General features: G+C 38.0%; 5 protein-coding genes across 5 annotated transcripts; 2 read left to right on the forward strand and 3 right to left on the reverse strand.

Moving 5' to 3' along the window:
• On the forward strand, window positions 2,184-5,881 carry LOC104775897 (ABC transporter G family member 11-like). Its single transcript, XM_010499859.2, has 10 exons — window positions 2,184-3,010; window positions 3,215-3,504; window positions 3,591-3,762; window positions 3,851-3,973; window positions 4,056-4,184; window positions 4,283-4,477; window positions 4,580-4,666; window positions 4,740-5,012; window positions 5,102-5,209; window positions 5,310-5,881. Exons 1-10 carry the CDS (start codon window positions 2,627-2,629, stop codon window positions 5,658-5,660), a joined length of 2,112 nt encoding a protein of 703 aa, XP_010498161.1. The 5' UTR covers window positions 2,184-2,626; the 3' UTR covers window positions 5,661-5,881.
• Window positions 5,813-8,479, reverse strand: LOC109124531 (rhodanese-like domain-containing protein 8, chloroplastic). Its single transcript, XM_010499858.2, has 8 exons — window positions 8,112-8,479; window positions 7,925-7,978; window positions 7,629-7,778; window positions 7,331-7,487; window positions 7,031-7,122; window positions 6,764-6,867; window positions 6,388-6,663; window positions 5,813-6,248 (listed from the first exon to the last, which is right to left on the reverse strand). Exons 1-8 carry the CDS (start codon window positions 8,439-8,441, stop codon window positions 6,095-6,097), a joined length of 1,317 nt encoding a protein of 438 aa, XP_010498160.1. The 5' UTR covers window positions 8,442-8,479; the 3' UTR covers window positions 5,813-6,094.
• On the forward strand, window positions 8,928-9,697 carry LOC104775903 (miraculin-like). The gene has a single exon (XM_010499862.2). It carries the CDS (start codon window positions 9,043-9,045, stop codon window positions 9,628-9,630), a length of 588 nt encoding a protein of 195 aa, XP_010498164.1. The 5' UTR covers window positions 8,928-9,042; the 3' UTR covers window positions 9,631-9,697.
• On the reverse strand, window positions 9,584-12,877 carry LOC104775902 (probable zinc metallopeptidase EGY3, chloroplastic). Its single transcript, XM_010499861.2, has 6 exons — window positions 12,197-12,877; window positions 11,919-12,116; window positions 11,595-11,819; window positions 11,272-11,510; window positions 11,026-11,180; window positions 9,584-10,089 (listed from the first exon to the last, which is right to left on the reverse strand). The coding sequence occupies exons 1-6, from the start codon at window positions 12,746-12,748 to the stop codon at window positions 9,731-9,733; spliced, it is 1,728 nt and encodes a 575-aa protein (XP_010498163.1). The 5' UTR covers window positions 12,749-12,877; the 3' UTR covers window positions 9,584-9,730.
• LOC104775900 (basic transcription factor 3) lies at window positions 13,017-14,578 on the reverse strand. Its single transcript, XM_010499860.2, has 6 exons — window positions 14,468-14,578; window positions 13,983-14,050; window positions 13,741-13,889; window positions 13,578-13,634; window positions 13,446-13,484; window positions 13,017-13,347 (listed from the first exon to the last, which is right to left on the reverse strand). The coding sequence occupies exons 2-6, from the start codon at window positions 14,048-14,050 to the stop codon at window positions 13,169-13,171; spliced, it is 492 nt and encodes a 163-aa protein (XP_010498162.1). The 5' UTR covers window positions 14,468-14,578; the 3' UTR covers window positions 13,017-13,168.

The raw sequence follows: 15,081 nt of genomic DNA on the forward strand, positions 1-15,081 counted from the left end.
TATACAGTATCGTCATTTTGTATGTGTGTGCGACATAGTAATAAAGGGCTTTAAAAAGAAACAGTGTATTTTTTACTAGTGTTAAATTTTGACAGAATTGATAGAATGAAAAAGAAGAAACCACAGACAGACAGCAACTGTGTGTGAAAGAGAGTGATGAATTAATCTGGTCGCCACATGTTGTCGATGAAGCAAGGCTGCGTCGATCTCTCGCGTTTTGCTTCTCTCTCTCTCTCTCTTTCTATTTTGTTCTCTTCCTTATCTTGTCTTTTCCTTCTTCTTCTTTTTTTTTTNTTTTTTTTTTTTTTTTTTTTTTTTTTTTTTTTTCTTTCCTTTCACTTTCTTTAGATTATACAAAAACAAAATTCTCGCGATCACATTTACTCTCCTTTGGGGCTTTGATAATTACTATTTTACCGAGTTGACAAATTGGATTTGATAAATTACTCTCATCATGTATTGCATGTTTTTAATTTACTATTACACTCTGTTAATTTAATAGATAAAATATTACGAACTAAATAAGTCAATAACATTTAATTCAACAATCTATGACTGTTAATAATTTCAGTAGTACAAGTGGTTTACTTTTGAAGTCCGATAGTATTGTTAAATAAACTTTCACTATCACAAATTTACAAGAGACCTCTATACAATTTTACGTTTTTTTTTGTTTGATTTAAATAAAAACTATATTTAATTCTGTTAATGTCTCTCTAATCTCTACTGGTTTCTTTAGAATTGAGTCACGTGTTTTGGTCTCTTCTTGTCGTTTTCCTCGTTTCTAATAATCAATCATTTTTTTTTTGGTAACGAATACAATAACTTATCACCTCAATTTTCTCGTCTTTGCGGTGATATTGACTTTAGTCTGACTGAGAATTAATCTATATATATTATTAAACTATTTTTCTTATTAGAAAAGAAAAACAAAAAAGTTAAGTAAAAGCTGGTTTTGGCACCAGATTCATATGTATTCGTCTCTTTTTTCCTCACAGTAAGCACGGATTCAATAGCTCAAAGAAAGAAAGAAAAAGCACGGTTCCAATATCTTCGGGGGAAACAACGAAAATTCAATTATTGGGCCTAATTGGTTCAAGATCCATTACTATACGTTCCAATTTGTTTTTTGGGCTTTGACTCTTTTATCCACACATGCCTTGACCTAGTAGAGTTTTATAAACATTTTAGCCCAAATATAACTTTCTTTGAGTATCTCTTGATTCTGTCGTGATGAATCTTTGAAAATCAAAGGGACAGAGAACTTGGTACATTTGTTTTAATATACTATATAATTAAGCCATGCATGTATGCAAGTTTTAAAGTGGTTTTTAGATTTTGTATGAAAAAAAAAAAAAAAAACTAAAGACGGAATAAGTAAGTCAACCGATGAAGCATAGATTTAGTTTTGCTTTGAGAACTGACAAGAACTATCAAAAGTTAGATTTTCTATTTTTTACAATTCCCATTGACTAAATTTTGAAAAGAAACTAAAAACAACTTCAAAATCTACAATCATTCAAAAAGCCTCTATACATATAGTTTCCAATAATTACTTTTACTTACTTAATTTTGTTATCATTAATGACAAAATGGACCTACGATAGAATGCCATCAAAGGGTCCTTAACAAGTACCAACAAATGAAGAATAGACTCGTACTCTTTTCTAATATTTCGGCACTTTTCTGTCAACAATATTTCAGCATTTACACACACATGTTTTATAATTAAAAGACAAAGTGTTATGGTTCTTGTTGTATCATAATTGTCTACTACTACTACTTAGACCAAAAATATAGCAGATGAACTACAACAGAAGACTTCAATATCAAAGTATATATTTTCTTCTAAGATACTTCCTTCATAACTAACTAATCTATGTAACCCCTTTTCAATACCACTAAGACACTAGTAATCAAAATATATAATTCATCATCTACAGAACAAAAGAACAAAAGAAAAATATTCAATCAAATACTATGAAAGTAAAGTAAATATATAACTTAAAAAAAAAAAGGGTCAGATTTGGGGTGGTCTTATCCATTACTAAATGCAAACTTCTATCGACTACCAGACTACAATAAATGCAAACAACAACCAAAAAAGATGAAAATTCACCACATCAACAAAACTCTAGACCCCACTTTTATTTTTTTTCTTTTTAGATTTTTCATTCAATTCTTCTCCCAACCATCTCTTTGCTGTCTTCATAACTATCTCATTTCTTGTTCGAATCAAGAACCCTTTTTTTTTCCAAAAACAAATAAATAAAAGAAAACTCATTATCTTGTAGATGAGATAGATAAAAAAGAGAGAGAAAAAAAAAAGTAAGAAGGAGAAGGAGAAGTGTTTGTTGTGTTTCAGTCATTCAACAAGTTCATGAGAATAGAAACGAGTCCAAGTTTGTTGTTCATGCAATATTCTCATGACTCTGTTACATTACTCAACTCTTTTCTCCTGACTTTCTTCTACTTATATATTTGATTCTATAGCTTTTCTTATCTATCAGAGTTCAAACAACGTTCACACTTTTTCCATTTCCTAAGACAAAACCCCTTTTTCTCGGGTTCTGTTTTTTTTTTTTTCAAGAAACACACAAAATCCTCTGTTTCCGGTTTAAAAGAGATGGAGATAGAAGCAAGCAGACAACAGACCACCGTACCGGTTTCATCCGCCGGAGGGAATTTTCCGGTTGGTGGGTTAAGTCCGTTGAGTGAAGCTATATGGAGAGAGAAAGCTCCAACGGAGTTCGTCGGAGACGTCTCTGCGAGGCTTACGTGGCAAGATCTGACTGTCATGGTTACTATGGGAGATGGTGGGACTCAAAACGTTCTTGAAGGTCTTACCGGTTACGCTGAACCTGGATCTCTCACGGCTCTCATGGGCCCTTCCGGCTCTGGCAAATCAACTATGCTCGACGCTCTCGCTAGCCGCCTCGCCGCTAACGCTTTCCTCTCCGGCACCGTTCTTCTTAACGGCCGCAAAACCAAACTCTCCTTTGGCACAGCTGTTAGTATTTTTTTTATGCCCCTTATGCTTAGGTTTCACTTAGCTTACATTATTTTTGTCTTGGTATGATATATAAAGAATGTTCTTGGATTTTGGAGCTTAGCTATTCATAGTGTTGGAAAAGAGAAAACAAATAAAGTATATCTTTGTATATTTACAAGTTGTGTTTTTCATTTTTGACGAATCTTATTATATAATTTACAGGCATATGTGACGCAAGACGATAACTTGATTGGTACGTTAACTGTGAGAGAGACTATTTGGTATTCAGCGAGAGTTCGTCTTCCGGACAAGATGTTACGGTCGGAGAAGCGTGCTCTTGTGGAGAGGACAATCATAGAGATGGGTCTTCAGGATTGTGCAGATACTGTTATAGGAAACTGGCATTTGCGTGGAATTAGTGGTGGAGAGAAGAGAAGAGTCAGTATTGCTCTCGAGATTCTCATGAGACCTCGTTTACTCTTTCTCGATGAGCCAACAAGTGGTCTTGATAGGTAAAAAGACAGCTTCTTCAATTTTCAGATTCTGCTAACTGTCATTATTTATCAAGCTTGATGCCTGTTGGTTTTTCTTTGTGTAGTGCGTCTGCTTTCTTTGTGACTCAGACTTTGCGTGCACTATCACGAGACGGAAGGACGGTGATAGCATCGATCCATCAACCGAGCAGTGAGGTTTTCGAGTTGTTTGATCGGTTGTATCTGCTTTCTGGAGGCAAAACTGTTTACTTTGGTCAAGCTTCAGATGCATATGAGGCAAGAAACCAAACCGAAAGAAAATACTGTATGGTTCTCTGAAGAAATCTTGGAATCTAATCCGTGTTTTTTTTGCTTTTGATTGCAGTTCTTTGCACAAGCGGGGTTTCCATGTCCTGCTTTAAGGAACCCTTCTGATCATTTCCTAAGATGCATAAACTCAGACTTTGACAAAGTTAGAGCCACTTTGAAAGGTTCTATGAAGCTAAGGGTACATAAAAACCTTCCCCTTTAACTGATTTCAATTCTCTGCTTGACTCATTTGCTGATGGACTTGTTATTCTACTTTCCAGTTCGAAGCAAGCAACGATCCGTTGGAGAAAATTACTACAACTGAAGCTATTAGGGTCTTGATTGACTATTACCACACTTCTGACCACTACTACACAGCAAAGGCTAAAGTTGAGGAGATATCCCAATTTGTAAGTACTAATTAATACTTTTCTTGAGCTTTTGTTTGATGTTAGGACGTGTCACTGGTTTCTCTAAACCCGTTTCCTAATTTTTTTTCTGTTTACAGAAAGGGACTATTCTTGACTCTGGTGGCAGTCAGGCTAGTTTCCTTCTGCAGACCTATACTTTAACTAAGCGATCCTTCATCAACATGTCAAGGGACTTTGGATATTACTGGCTCAGACTTCTTATTTACATCTTGGTCACCGTCTGCATTGGAACCATATATCTGAACGTTGGGACAAGCTACAGCGCCATTCTGGTATTTGCTAATATTATCATCTATTGGAGAACAATTCAAACACAAACTTGAACATTATCTTACCTCGCACCATATCCGTCCTTTTTCTGTTTGTGAAATCAGGCACGCGGCTCATGCGCGTCTTTTGTCTTTGGATTCGTAACCTTCATGTCAATTGGTGGATTTCCTTCTTTTGTTGAAGACATGAAGGTTAGTTTAGCCACTTCTGCAATTTTTCTTGCGAATGAACCAAACGGTTTTGTTAAACTGAAACTGATTGCAGGTATTCCAAAGAGAGAGACTAAACGGGCACTATGGAGTAGCTGCGTTTGTGATAGCCAACACATTATCTGCAACACCATTTCTGATCATGATAACTTTCATCTCCGGGACAATCTGTTACTTCATGGTGGGTCTGCATCCAGGATTCACTCACTACCTCTTCTTTGTTCTCTGCCTTTATGGAAGTGTCACCGTTGTGGAGAGCTTAATGATGGCGATAGCTAGTATTGTTCCCAACTTCCTCATGGGTATCATCATAGGAGCTGGAATCCAGGTGCTCTCCCAAACACATTCATTCTGTTTCACTTTCTAAAGCAGAAGAGACGCTCTTCCTAAATCTGTTTGTCTCTACTTCTATTTCAGGGCATCTTCATGTTGGTTTCTGGATTCTTTAGGCTTCCTAATGACATCCCCAAGCCTTTCTGGCGTTATCCAATGTCATACATCAGCTTTCACTTTTGGGCTCTACAAGTAATATATTGTTGAAGCAAGAACAAGTTTCATATCAGCTCATCATCATGTGATAATAATAGCAGAGAGCTAATATTTTCTTGTTTTGCTTGTTCACCAGGGTCAGTACCAGAATGATCTGAGAGGATTGATGTTTGACAGCCAGGGGAGTGCTTTCAAGATTTCAGGTGAATACGTTCTGGAGAACGTTTTCCAGATCGACGTGAACCGATCAAAATGGATTAACCTCAGTGTGATTCTTAGCATGATTATCATCTACCGCATCATCTTCTTCATTATGATTAAGACCAACGAGGATGTTACTCCTTGGGTCAGAGGTTACATAGCACGCAGAAGGATGAAGCAGAAGAATGGAACTCAAAACACCACAGTTGCACCAGATGGTCTTACCCAGTCTCCTTCTCTGAGAAATTACATTGCTACACAAACAGGTGGAGCTCGCAGATGGTAGAGCTTTGAGCTTGTCCAGTGTCTGAAGACATTTCAAGAAAGTTGATCAAAGCATAACCACCATATTTCACTAGGCCTGCAATATCAAAACTCAATGTAATGTGAGAGCAGAGAAAGTCGAGTGTGTTAGTTATAGAAATATTAAATGACGGATTTGTCTAAAATAATCACTACATTTCTTTTTTCTACTATGCTAGTAACAAGCACCATCTTGTTGCATTATACAGTTTGCATTGTGCTGCAATTACAGCTGGTATATTAAGTTGTGAATTTCTGCAAGCTTTGTTTGTACATGTTGAAATGAAAACTGAGTTCTGACAAGTTTCACACTCGAAGAACCTCAAAGAATGACTAGTAGTTCTTCCTGGAACAGGCTTTTGATTAACTTCTTTAGCTTCTGCTGTTTCTGTGTTATGTTTCTCATATCTCATCTGATCAAATCAATGGCGCATTTTGCACTTCTGAATCACGATATACATGCCATTTTTCATATCTCTTTACGCCCTGCAAGACAGGTCTAAGTCTGGGAGCAGTAATGCAGTTTGAACAGCAACATCCCTTCAAGTGGACGACACATTCTGCACAGCATCTGAACCGAAGATAGAGGTAAGTTTAGTAAAACAATGGCAACTTACCAGTTACCAGGTCCATCAAAATCAAAATTTTGTAAATCATACACTATCTGCTAATAGACATAAAGATGAAGCAGAAACCATAATGCAACTCACAAGAAAAGTCGATTGCAGTCAATGTTAGCACAGTTCCGATGTCTTAATTCCTGAATTTGAGAATCACAAATGTAGCATCTTGCAAAACTTGTATCCACAGGTGTTACTGGAGTTTCTCTGGCTTCACCCACGGCGTTGTTACCGTAGGTAGCTGGTGGGAGAGAGAGACGAGAGTCAAACACAAAGAGATTTCCAACCCATTCAGCAGTGCCTTCTTCTTTAAGATAATGCGAAACTCCACCCTTCAGTGTATACAGGTTCTTGAAACCCCGTTGTCTGAAAAGAAATTTGACTTCTCACAAGAAAGTTATTTGGGAAAAAAATATATCGAGGAGATGTTAGTAAGACAATGCAGTAGTAGAAGCCGCAGTCCTACCTTAAAACTGCTGAATATACATCGCAACGTATACCTCCAGTACAGTACATCAGTATATCTGTCTTTTCCTTGTCAACATTTATCAAAGGGTCTGAAGGAGCTTCCTATAGTGTAGAAGCATAGTCGATATTATTCACTGTTAGATATCTGTACCTTCAGTACTATATATTATGTAACCTACAAAAGCGACTTGTCTGATCACTTTATCAGAATCTACAGGTTGTAAATAAGAAAATTTCAGCTGCCACGGTTAAGGATGAATTGTACCTTTTCATCAGATAGACCAAAAGAAGTGTTCCGAAAGCAATCAACTTCAGGTCTAGGTGCCCCACGAAAATGACCAACATCCCACTCATAACCTGTTCAAACAAAATGTCTATCACTTCGAAATACCAGTAGGTTTAAGTTGAGCAAATAAGTGAGGCCCTTTAAGAATAAGAATCACAAACAATCATACATGTGCACAACTAATAGAAAACTAATGATCAGTAATGTAGATACTAGATAATAAGAAAAATCAAGACTGTTTTGTTACTGTAAACAGATAGAAAGGAAAAAAAGATATACCATTTCTGACATCCAATAATATGCAGCTTCTACCACTACTTGAAGCTTCATCATCATCCGTTACGTCATTCAGTTTCCTTTTCCATTCAGATGGTTCTAAAGGTTTTGCTCGCATTGGTGGATCAAGTAGGGGAAGGTGTGAAATTCCCCCCTCGTACTACAGATAGAAAAAGAAACACAACTACTGTTAAGTAGTCTTACACCATATTTGATATTGCATTAGTATCACACACTATTAGTAAGAATATTCTCATTCTGAACCATAGATTTAAAGTGGTTGTTATGGAATGTAGCTTGCCTGGACTAAGGAGGGTTTGTTCTGTAGCTTCAACTTAGGGAACGCGTGCCCGTTAATAGCAGGAGAAATCTGAACAAGCAAATCCGAGAATCTATCATCTTCTTTCAACCATTCAACATATGCAAGAGCATCTTTAGATGGTCCACTGTACTGCAGAAAAAAAACAAGAATTACAGAAGTTAACACACAACAAGAGCTTGATATAGTTCACATAAACATGGAGGCATTCTCATATAGTTTGATGAAAAGAGTGTGTTCAAAGCTAAATGCGTGATTACAAAAATGATAATTAGTACCTGCGCGTTAATTCCTTGTTCATTGAGGTATATCCGACCTCGTATATTCAAATCCTGGAAGGCGAAAACAAAAAAAAAAACATAAGAAAAGCTTCAAAATTTGAATCAAGAACAAGGAATGTTAACAAGTTCAAGACTGTTTTCGAACAATTTGGACAATTCACATTACTTAAATAAAAAGACTGACCTTTAAGAAAGACAAGTGCTTGTCAATTTCAGCTTCGGGATCTTCGATTGATACAAACCGGTAGAAGTTTACAACAATGAAATCTTCTCCTTCGTCATCGAATTTTGCGTGATTGTTTCTTCCTCTGTTTCGGCATTCGCAGGAGAAGGTCCATCTTCTTCTGCTGGGTTTCTCTAAGACGAGACTTCCTAGTCGCGAGATGCTCTGATTGTTCAAAGCATATTGTTTGAATAGAAAAGATTGGTCGGAGGAACGAGTTTTGGTTGAAGCGAGAGGTAGTAGTGGAATAGTTAAGGAGACTGAGAGCATTGCCGCCGGCGAAACTCTCATTAATTATTATCTTCTTGCGGGTGGAGAAGAGAGAGAGAGAGAGAGAGAGAGCAACATGTTACGTTTATTTTTTATTTTAGGAGATTTTTGTGATATGAGGCCTAAGCCCAACTCAAGCCCATTTTATCTTCTTTTTTTGCCAACAAGCCCATTTTATCTTATAGTATCGGTTTTGGATTCAAACTTTTATTCTTTTCTACTGTATTTGAAGTATAAATATTTTTATTAGATTAATGCTTTATTATAAATTTTGGATTTTTGTTCCTTGTCAGGAAGTTAAATTGGATCATGAGATTTAAACTTGTTGTCGGTGTTCCTTATAGTCTAATTGTACAATTAGACAGGTAATCGTATCCATCCACTAGTCAATGAAAGGGATGTCGTCAGGGGTGATCGACATATGACGTCGTGAAGCTTTGACCATATTATAACACGCCAACGAGATTTATCATATATATATGCTCGACCACAAACTAATACAGATATAAGTTTTGACTTTGACTTTTTTATAAATCTACTTCGTCCAGCTTATATAAGTACTAAACTCTTATCCCAATTCAATTCATACTAAAAGTTTCCATATAAAGAAAGCCTTCCTACAATGTCATCCCTTCTCTGTATCTTCCTCCTCTTTGCCGTCTTCATCAGCCACGGTGGAGCCGCCACCGAAGCTCCCGTCGAAGCAGTTAAGGACATCAATGGAAAACCTCTCCAAACACGGTTCTACTACTACATCTTGCCTGTAGTTCGGGGGCGCGGGGGCGGACTAACCATGTCCAAACCCGAGAACAAAACATGTCCAAGAAGTGTGATCCAGGACCAATTCGAAGTCTCTCACGGCCTACCGGTGAGTTTCTCACCGTATGACAGATCAAGAATCGTCCGTGTCTCAACTGATCAAAACATCAAGTTCTCTCCAACTTCGATCTGGGAGTTAGCCAATTTCGACGAGGCAACGAGTCAAAATTTAATTTCAACTTGTGGCGTTGAAGGGAATCCGGGTCAGACAACGGTTGATAACTGGTTCAAGATCGACAAATTTGACAATGATTACAAGATCAGGTTCTGTCCTACTGTCTGCAATTTCTGCAAAGTCATCTGCAGAGACGTTGGTGTGTTTGTGCAAGATGGAAAGAGAAGACTTGCTTTAAGTGATGTTCCATTAAAGGTTATGTTCAAAAGAGCATAGATACAACAAAAATATTTACAATGCTTCTGTAACACCATTAATAATAATAAATAAGAAGTCTTTTCAATGCTTGTTTCTACAACTTAACTAATCAACATCTTTAGAAATCATCACCACGGAAGAATGGTCCATTGAAGAATGAAGTGGAGAAAGTACCTCCACTATTGGGGAAGAGAGTGAGGAAGCAAATGAGTCCAAGGACTATACCCCAAGCAAACCTATCGTCTCCGAGAGGTGTGATTTCGTCTTTTGCAGGTGTTTCCTCACCACCGCGGAAGAAAGTTGCGAATAGCCCCCAAGCTAAACATAAGACGCTTCCGCTGAGACCTCCGATACCGAGAAGGAGTGATGTGGTAAATGAGAGAATTGCAGCTGTGCTTCTTCCAAACATTGCTTGAGCGATTCGACCTCCTTCGAGTCTTCCACATGGTAATAAGTTCAATGAAGTCACTACCATACCTGAAAAGAGTTTATTTACGGTTTAGAATATAGTAAAAAACTAACAAGAGAAACCAACAAAAGTTATGAGGTTTACCCAAAAGACCAGCAAAAGCAAGCGGATCAACGGGAACTCCAACTCCTTCAACCGCATTAGGTAATACATTACCGAGATCATCCGCATAAGGACCGATAACGAATTGGATAAACGAAAGCAACGGGTTATTATCAAAGAACTGTGGCCTTATGTACCTGTGTAGAAGGTAATAAACCAATAAGAGACACAAAACTGCATAGAAACAACGGTAACACAAAATAAGAATTTCATCTAATAAATCCTCACAAAGCATTGTCTCCTCCGTTGAAACTACCATCAGATATAAACGCGGCAGCTGCAAGAAGCAGCGAAGTCAGGTATGCACTAGCTGTACGCGCCACTGGGATATCAAATAACGCCTTTTTATTAGGAAGCAATGACTCGTAATTGTTCATAACTCCTAAACAACCAGTCCAATTCGATGGCACCAGAAACGATGGGCTTAATTTGACATCGTGTCGTGCAGCGGTTACTCTGGTTGCTATCTGAAACAAACAACTAACAGGTTTAGTTTAGATGTAATCAACAGAGTAATTTGGAGCTAGCTCTTTTGATTTGCTTTTGTTTACCTCCNTTGCAGGTGTTTCCTCACCACCGCGGAAGAAAGTTGCGAATAGCCCCCAAGCTAAACATAAGACGCTTCCGCTGAGACCTCCGATACCGAGAAGGAGTGATGTGGTAAATGAGAGAATTGCAGCTGTGCTTCTTCCAAACATTGCTTGAGCGATTCGACCTCCTTCGAGTCTTCCACATGGTAATAAGTTCAATGAAGTCACTACCATACCTGAAAAGAGTTTATTTACGGTTTAGAATATAGTAAAAAACTAACAAGAGAAACCAACAAAAGTTATGAGGTTTACCCAAAAGACCAGCAAAAGCAAGCGGATCAACGGGAACTCCAACTCCTTCAACCGCATTAGGTAATACATTACCGAGATCATCCGCATAAGGACCGATAACGAATTGGATAAACGAAAGCAACGGGTTATTATCAAAGAACTGTGGCCTTATGTACCTGTGTAGAAGGTAATAAACCAATAAGAGACACAAAACTGCATAGAAACAACGGTAACACAAAATAAGAATTTCATCTAATAAATCCTCACAAAGCATTGTCTCCTCCGTTGAAACTACCATCAGATATAAACGCGGCAGCTGCAAGAAGCAGCGAAGTCAGGTATGCACTAGCTGTACGCGCCACTGGGATATCAAATAACGCCTTTTTATTAGGAAGCAATGACTCGTAATTGTTCATAACTCCTAAACAACCAGTCCAATTCGATGGCACCAGAAACGATGGGCTTAATTTGACATCGTGTCGTGCAGCGGTTACTCTGGTTGCTATCTGAAACAAACAACTAACAGGTTTAGTTTAGATGTAATCAACAGAGTAATTTGGAGCTAGCTCTTTTGATTTGCTTTTGTTTACCTCTGAGACGCCTAAGATGGAGAGGAACCCGCCAAAAAGAGGAACCACATTAGCAATGTAGTCATCAAAAGTAGCGTCGGGTTTAAGGAAGAAACCACTCATAAGAGCTATGGTTCCAAAGGTTGAAACACATAAAGCAATTGCACTAATATATCCCCAAGGAGTGCTTAATCTAGTTGATTCAAATTGTAGATCGATCTCCGCCTTAGGTTGCACCATACACACCTTTACAAACACAAAGAACAAACATTCCAGAATTTTTTTTAGCCTTAATCCTAAAATCATGAACCTCAAAGTTAGAGAATTTTATAGGCCTTCGTCTACCTGTTTTGTGATCTCATTGGACCTTTCTTCCATAAACCACACAACAACATCACGCTCTGCTGCTTCAGATAGCTTTGCTTCAAGCTTAGGTGTGACCTCATCAATGGGTTTTCTCAGATTCCCAATAAAGATCCCTCCATCTCCAAACCGACGAACGTCAGTAGCGAAAAACGTATCGAACCCAAAACAGCTCTTCAACTGTGCATCATCACAAAAACACTTTCAGAAACGATGCAATCCAACAAACACACAAAAGAGTCATCATGGCCGTATAGTACCTTGTTGAGATCAAGAGCCTTGAAAGTCTCTTCAGCTTTCTCAAGCCTTTCTTTTTCTCTAGTCAAAGTTTCACGAGCCAAGCTGTTGAAAATTCCGATGATTGGATTCTCACTGTTGCTCTCTCTGTTCAGCTCTTTCAGCTTACGATCAGTTCTCGTCTTCTCAAGCTTTATCGCAGCTTCGATTGATGGATTCCCCATAAACTTCTTGAACTCTTCGTCCGTCTTCCAATCATTCTCTTGCTCCTTCGATTTCTTCTCCTCCTCCTCCTTCTCCTCTTCACTCATATCTGGAGAAGGCGACGCATTTTCGTTCCCGTGGTTCTCATTTTGCTCCTCCGCTATGGCCACCGGAGATGGAGCTTCGTTAGTAGACTTACGAACTCGATCATCTTCCGCTGAGCATCTCAAAGAACTCCAGCGTCTCGTTCTGTACTTTTGATTCACAAGTTTGGGAGGTAATGGTCTGTAACAGCGACGAAGGCTCGAACTGTGACAGGATTTGAGAGTTAAGGAAGATGAAGAGGGAGTAGATACAAAGAGGGAAGCCATGTTTACAGAAGAAACTCACAAAGATTGAGACTTGACGAAGAAGAGACATGTCTCTGCGAATGAATTTGTAGAGGGAACGATGAAATGTCTGGAAAGTTTGAGAAGAAACTCAAAACAAAACAGGTGGAATGGTTTTTACGCAACAAGACAGTGAAATGTGTCAACATCAAATGCAATCCACATAGTGAAGACGAGAAGATGAGAGAGAGAACCTGATTCGCTGTCATAGAAGAGAATCAAAAGAGAGGTTTAATAAGACATCAAATAATTGGATAAAACCTTAAGTCATTAGAGGGGAAACAAGATTCTGGTTGGAAACTACAAAAACGATCGAGCGAACAAACATATTATAAAGATATGTAAAAATCAAAGTGCGGTTCTTTTTGTTTTTTTTTTATGTGGTCTTCGCTCTTGTTCACTCTAAGAAGAGGCAGCAGCTGGTACTTTCTCTTCAGCGGCACCTTCGAATGTCTCACCAACTAGCTCTGGGACATCGTCATCATCCTCCTCTTGTATGGTTGCTGAGGCATTACCTTCACCAGGAACTTGTTTCTGGAACTGCTCTGCCAGCTTCTTTAGGTTGTCCATGTTGTCTGGTCCTGCAAGAGATCAAAATAAACATATTGGTTAAGGATCTTCGCTTAGGGGAAGAAACATCGTGAATATCTTGAATTCAGCTCAATAACATGGTACATACCGAGTTGGCTGATAATCTGAGGAAGGATATCTTGCAACTCTGCAGGTAAAAAAGGTTTACACATCAGTCAGTGAAAACGCACTGATAAAGAAACAAGAAAATAGAGATGAAAAGATATGAACAGATGCTTACTTTTGGTCACAGGAGTACCGCTAACTACCCATGTGTTTGCGGCAATTGAAGCTTGAACTGTAGTAACATTCAAAAGGGGAAACACAATCATCAATAACATGGAAACAGGTTTTGAAACACCTAAATACAATACAAGAAAAAAAAGGCTGAATCAGAATCATACCCTTAGGGTTGATGAATTGAATGACAACATCATCCTTGAAGATGTTAACCTCTTCAATTGCAGGAATGGAATTAACTCCAATTCTTTTCAAGGTGCTTTGGAGCCTCTTGTCATCAGTGGTATTGGTCTTGTGCACAGCCTTCTTCTTTCTGCAGTAAATATCAAATGGTATTATAACATCAATCACAGTAATTGCTAAGCATTGAATAATCAAACTGGGTAGAAAAGAATAATATCTATACCTTCTGACTGTACCCTTTCCGCCAGTGCGGACGGTGTTAGCCATCTTCATCAACTTTTCACGATTCATCTGTAAACAAAGCATAAGCCAAATCCATCAATCCCCCAAATCTCATCACAATACTATGGTTACTACATTCACAAAACATACTGAGAACAAAGCTTCCAGTGACCATAAGAAAGTAAGAAGATTAAAACGCCAACAAAATCGACCTCAGACGCGCTTATATCACTATTAGTCTAAACCTAAAGTTTCAACCTTTTTCAATCAGTTAGGTATTTAGTCACCTAATCAAACCCACAGAAGTTTTAAAAACAGTAAAAATCATCTCCGAAATTTCAAAGACGGACAAAACTAATCCTAAATCCCTAAATAAGCGAAATGAATCAAGAAACAAGTTATATATCTGAAATATGAGCTTGACCCGTTTGCAAAATCAGAAAATCAAACGGTAAGAGACAGTAAAAGAAAGGTGGTGGATTTTACCTTGAGATTAGGGTTCTTCCTTCTCCGAAGAGTGTAAGGAGGAGATAAGAAAAAAAGAAAAAAAAAAATGCAAAACGAAAAACAGAAGAGAGACGCGGGGCGGCGCTGGAGGGTTTTGCCCTTTTTAAGTATATGCTATTCGGAGTCAAGCTCGTCTGTTCATCCAACGGTGTATATCAGAACTTCCATAAAGATGTCTCAATCTCTACCGTTGGATCTTCTAACGAGGCTCAACTAATAATCATGGCCCAATCATTTCCCTCACCCATAGGCCCAATATTAGCTGGCCTTATAAAATATTATCAGAATTTGACCCGTTTTAGAGCGTACCAAACCAGAATCTTTTTGGTTTAAAAGCTAAGTAGAATTTCAGAAATCGATTACCGCGTTAGATGGAACGTTTCTTTTTTTATCAATGAACTGACTAGAAGAAGAAGCTATTCGATTATTGATAATCTCAACATTGGTACATTATTAGAAAACAAAGTTTGCTCACGGGTACCAAATCCATAAATATAAAACATTAAAGAGATTTGTATAGAACCAAAACGCAAACGCAAAAACATTCAAACGTACAGAGAATGACATGCGTTTGAGTTTGGTCTTTTTTTTTT

Source organism: Camelina sativa, chromosome 3, assembly GCF_000633955.1.
Source record: "Camelina sativa cultivar DH55 chromosome 3, Cs, whole genome shotgun sequence".
Lineage (NCBI taxonomy): Eukaryota > Viridiplantae > Streptophyta > Magnoliopsida > Brassicales > Brassicaceae > Camelina > Camelina sativa.